General features: G+C 32.3%; 1 protein-coding gene across 1 annotated transcript; it reads left to right on the top strand.

The window, feature by feature from the left end:
* The first annotated feature begins 3,550 nt into the window (after positions 1 to 3,550).
* LOC131613448 (uncharacterized) lies at positions 3,551 to 4,153 on the top strand. The gene has a single exon (XM_058885116.1). The coding sequence runs from the start codon at positions 3,551 to 3,553 to the stop codon at positions 4,151 to 4,153; it is 603 nt and encodes a 200-aa protein (XP_058741099.1).
* Positions 4,154 to 5,715: the final 1,562 nt, after the last annotated feature.

Raw genomic sequence — 5,715 nt, 5'->3', positions numbered from 1 at the left:
TGGCATCTATAAGCCCATCTCCCACAGAACTCCTTCCCTACGCAAGCAAATTTCAGGGCATTTCAGTGTCCAATCATCTTCTACCTTTTCAGGTTCAAGAAGATTGAACAGGGGCAGCTGTCATACCCCAAAATTTGCCCTCCATGTTCCATTCACAATGATTCAAGGTTCAAGATTCAGTGCCAAAGCTTTGCTCAAACAATCCCCAAGATCCACAGTCAACTGATTCAAACTTGAAGGTCAACTGCAATCAAAGCATGATTCAAACTATGATCATTGGTCAAACATCAAGTATAGAGGTGAATAACCATCATTTGATCAAAGATTGATCATGATTCCATTAATAGAAACTCAGAGATGAACAGATGCAAAAAGGTTCAAATTAGGGTTTCTTAGGAGAAAGTCAACCCAACTTTGACTGGGCATAACTTTCACATGGAACATCAAAAATTCCCCACTCAAAGCCTATTTTGAAGGAAATTGGATTCCCTACAACTTTGTCTCTCACAAGCCAGGGCTAGAAATGATTCATTTGAGAGATACAATGCAAAAGATTACAGGTCATTTTCAGGCATCCTCCAAAAGCAGTTTTTTCCCAAAGAAGATATGATCAAGATAAAAGCTCCAAATGAAAAATATAATCCAAAGTGGCTTATAGAGGACTTCTTGAGGTTTCCAAAAAGTCTTAGAACTCCCTCATAGCTTAAAAATTGAGTGAGATATGATTGATCAAAGTTGGGCGATTTGTGAGGACCAAATGTGAAATAAAGGAGGTCTAAGTTGGATTTCTTGCAAATGGGCCTATATTCTATGACTTAAACTTGGTCCACAAGCTACCCAAACCACATGCCACAAATTTTGCCTTCTATTTTAATTAATATAATTTTATTTCATTTTTTTAATGATTTAAAGTAATTTAATTAAAAGAAAATCAAATATTGTGTCAAAAATATTCACATAAATTACTTTCAATCAACATTTATGGCTGAAAATCATATATTTTCGTGGATTATTGGTGGAGAAAGGATTGATACAAAATCATGACCAAAATAGTAGCTTAGGATTCAAGAAATAAAAATCAAATTTTCAAACATGGCAATATTGGATGCAAATGCTTTGGGCTCTCTTTGTTGACCTAATTACATTCTCCTATAAGTACATAACACAAGGCAACAGAATAGGGGTTCAAGAATTCGGAAGAAAGAGCACAGCCTAGAACAAAAATATTCATCCAAAACTCAAGATCGGATTCAAAGAATTGGGAGTTTTCAAAGCAATTTAAGGATCACAAAAGCTTCCTCAAGGGATTGTGAACGTGTTTGGATCATTGCTCTGCATCAATAACCCCAGAACGTTCTCCTATAAGCCGAGGTAAGCGACTTTAAACTTTGAGTCGATTAACATGATTCACGCATTTATATGTTAATTGGTTTATGTATTATGCTTTGTGCAATTGCTGTGAACAATTCTGGAACATTAATTGAGATTCTGGGCGCGTTTGATATATATCACCATTGTTAGGTCGGAGAGTTTGATTTGGGGCTTTTTGCTAGGGGTGAAATTAGAGGGATTTAAGGGCATAGTCATGTTCGTGAGGTTCAGACGAAGGGGATGATGGGGTCGCGAAAAGTTTATACTCAAACGTGGGCTATTCGCTATTTTTTTGGTGCCGTTGCTACGAAGGATTTTTTGTAGCGAAATCGTAGCAAACTGTTGCAGGAAACTCAGGTCTTCTTTGAGGAAGACGATGAGGTGTCAGTGCATTATTGGCGTGTTTGAATTTGGCGCCTGTTCTATTTGGTCTTTTTGGATTATCAATATAATATCATGGGCGAGATTGACAAACGACTAACTAGCTTAGTTGGGATGGCAAGCGTGTGTGGTGTGTGTCCCAAGGGTCCAGGGTTCGATCCCTGGCCCTTTCATTTATTTTTCTGGATTTATGTCCTTTATCCCATGCGCTGCCAACCATAATGTCTACCATACACCTTCAAAATCTGAACCCTAGGATGTGCCTTCAGCCTAATCTAACGTCCCTGATCTGATGGTTTATACCATGTACCCTCAAGGCTGCCATACAGGATCTAAATCCTAATATACTTAATTAATTTCTATTATTTATTTTGTTTTAATTAAAATATCTTTTAATATATTAATTGTATAATAATTATTATTTTTTATAAATAAATTATTATGTGATATTTATATTAAAAGTTCTAATTCGTTGTTCGCGTCGATTAAATCGATTAATCGTTATGGGCAATGATAATTTTAATTAAAATATCATGTAAATAAATTACAAATCAAATCATATTTGATTAAATGGTTTCGACTATCTTATTAGTCGCGATGATTAATCTTTCTACTGTTCTAATTCTAATTTGTTATTATTTGTAATCGTATTAATCGATTATGAGGGGTAACAATACAAAATAAAATTCACAAAAATAATAAAATACATTAATTCATTATTAGTGATAATCGAATCAATCGATTTGAATTGGTAATGATGCAAACCTCCTAATCTGTTAACTATGGCGATTGAATCCATTGATCGTTGCGGTTAATAGTGCTAAATCAAATCAGGGTTGTACGCCCAAACTTCAAAACACTTTCCAAACATCTTTCAAACTTCAATTTCAAAATACGGATTTTTATCCTCATTCAATACAACTTCAAACCTTCAAATAAAATTTCAAACCTTAAGGGCGTACAACCCGTCGCCCGAACTACGTTGACTCTGATTCTCCATAAGGAGATACGTAGGCACTTGGCAACAAGGCGAGTTCCCCTTCCTTCAAACCCTAATCATGTCAATGATTAAAATTATTAACCCTATTCTGTTTGTCACTTTTCTTTATATTTTGCCACAAACCTGCATCTTTGAAATGTTAGCCTTTAGGAAAGGGTTGAGGGTGCCTAACACCTTCCCTCGACCTGAATATAGTATCTTACCCTGATCTCTATACTGCGTAGGGTTTCCTATTCGCCCTTCAGAATAGGTGGCGACTCTCTAAGTTATAAATTTTAGGCAGGTTGCTACAGTTGGTGCATCACCGGAATCGAAGGCACCAGAGTTTTCGGTGGCCGCCCCCGATTTCGCTTTTTCGCTCCAGAGCCAGTCATTTTCAAATTGAAAGTTAAGTCTCCTATTTTACCCTATTAATTAAATATTTAATTCATATTAAAAAAATTATTTATTATATATTTTTAATTCTATGTTTTAAATATTTTTAAATTAATTATTTTATATTTTTAATTCTATGTTTTAAATATTTTAAATTTTAATTATTATTTATTTTTTCCAATTAATATATTTAAATTATTTCAATTGGTTATATATTTCTATTACACTTTCATTTCACACACACACACACACACACACACACACACACACACACACACACACACACACACACACACACACACACACACACACACACACACACACACACACACACACATATATATATATATATGAAAAATTTTAATTATAATAAATGATATCAATTTTGTCCCTCCTCAACAGTGTTCTTGGGTAGTGAAAAGCATGTTTAAATGTGGCGATGATCTTCAAAGGACTCAGGCCTGGGTTGAGGCTAATAGTCAGCAGAAGTATAGCACTAGAAAGATGTACAAGAATTTGCAGGGGAGAAAGCCAAATGTGCCTTGGAGAAGGGTATTTTTTGGTAATAGTGCCAGACTGAGGGCTGCGTTTATTCTTTGGCTTGCTTGCAGGAACAGACTGCCGACCAAGGACAGAATTAGCAAATTTGGAGTGCAAACTGATGGGAAGTGCATATATTGTGGAGATGAGGAAAGCTGTCAACACCTGTTTTTTGAGTGCAGGGTAACAAGGCATGTATGGCTGCAAGTGTTGAATTGGCTGAAGCTTCCCCATACGCCCCACAGGTGGGACTTGGAATTAGAATGGATTAGCAAAACTGTCAGCAAAAGCAATGTTAGAAGTAAAACTCTACAATTGGCGATAGCTGAAGTAGTGTATGCTGTTTGGAATGTGCGTAACCATAAGATTTTCCAGGATGACAGTCACATGGAACTGGATAGCCACCAGATTATACAAAATATAAAATGGAGATTGAGTGGAACTCCTAAGTTGGAAGCTTATTGCCATACCCTTGACATTGATTAGTCTGTGCCTTGTTGTTTGTATTTAGTCTGTTTCGATGCCTGGATCGGCTACGATCGGCGTGTACTTAACGTTCATTATTGGAATAAAATTATGGGTTAATAGGTATTTACACCTCTGAAATGTTAGCGAATTTTGCTTTTCCCCCCTCCGTTGCCAAAGAGAGGTTTTGGCAACGATTTTTTTGACAACGGAGGGGGGAAAAGCAAAATTCGCTAACATTACAGGGGCGTAAATGCCTATTAACCCTAAAATTATTCATATTTGCTCCAAAAAAAAATGATATTATATTAGTAAAAGAAACATTGAAATATGGAATTAAACTAATTCATATTATGAAATTTATAAATATAGTATGTATATTTCATTAACAATATATTTAATTTTTTAACTATTAAAATACTAAATTATTTAATTGTGAATTAACTTGGACCATATTGACTTATTTCACTAGCATAAAAAAATACTAATTCATTTTAAATTTTAGATAACATAAAAATTTAACCTACAAATTTTTCGCTAACTAACATACATATTTAAATACTATATTAATAATATAAAACATAATTAAACATTAACTAAATTATAATAAACATTTTTCAAAGTAAATAATATAATGTTTTAAAAATTTCAAGGGTTTTATAGATGTATGGAAATTTTTAAAATATAAATTTGAAAATATTAATATTTTTCTACCATTGTGAATCGACAATTTAATAAATTTCACATAATAGTTGTGATACTTTGAGAATTTGTAATTTCATATTTTTTGTTGTTTATTAAGTTAAAACTTTATTATTAATATTGTTAAAATTGTTCAAAGAATCATTTCTTTTTATTAAATTGTATTAACTTTCCTATAAATCTAGAATTGTAAGAGTAGAAAATTTTTAAAAAAACTAAACTTTGATAAGTCAAATTTCTAAAGAATATTTCTATACCAATTTGGTCTTGATTTATTTAATTTTATTTACAATTTAAATAAAAATTATTTTTTAATTTACTATGTTTATATTTATTAAAGGTCTAATTTTAAAATAGAACGAGGCCTCCAAATGGTTTGGGACGACATCTATTATGATAAATGAGAACTATTAATATCAGCCGTCAGATTTAATTAACGTTTAAGATTTATTGATTCCATATTAAATGCATCTTACTGAGTTTTGATCCATTTTGATCAATATTTAAAAATTCCATAAATAAAGTATCTTTTCAAAAAAATATTTTTATTTCTTTAATTATTACTAATATTATAAAAATAAGGGAATCTTTTTTAGAATTATCACGCTTAATATTTAAACATTATCACAATTTTTTTTATTTTCACTATTATTCTAAATGGAGAATTAAATATAAAAAACACATATTTTGGAATATTATGGCATTATAAGATTTTTTTTAAGTGTCTAATATTATTACATTTTAGGTCATTATCAAAAGGAATATTTTTGACAATTAACACTTAACTAAACATGTGCAAAGACGTTTATTTTCTGCATGGTCTTGACAAGTACATTGATGAACCATGCCACTTGCTCCAACTGCAGCGTTGACTTCGTCCC

This window comes from Vicia villosa, linkage group LG6 (assembly GCF_029867415.1).
Source record: "Vicia villosa cultivar HV-30 ecotype Madison, WI linkage group LG6, Vvil1.0, whole genome shotgun sequence".
NCBI lineage: Eukaryota > Viridiplantae > Streptophyta > Magnoliopsida > Fabales > Fabaceae > Vicia > Vicia villosa.
The sequence above is the reverse complement of the archived record's forward strand: the minus strand, read 5'-3'. Positions and strand labels throughout refer to the sequence as shown.

What these genes read in the sequence shown, in the direction of transcription:
- LOC131613448 (XM_058885116.1), top strand. Translation starts at nt 3,551, where the DNA reads ATGTTTAAATGTGGCGATGATCTTCAAAGGACTCAGGCCTGGGTTGAG.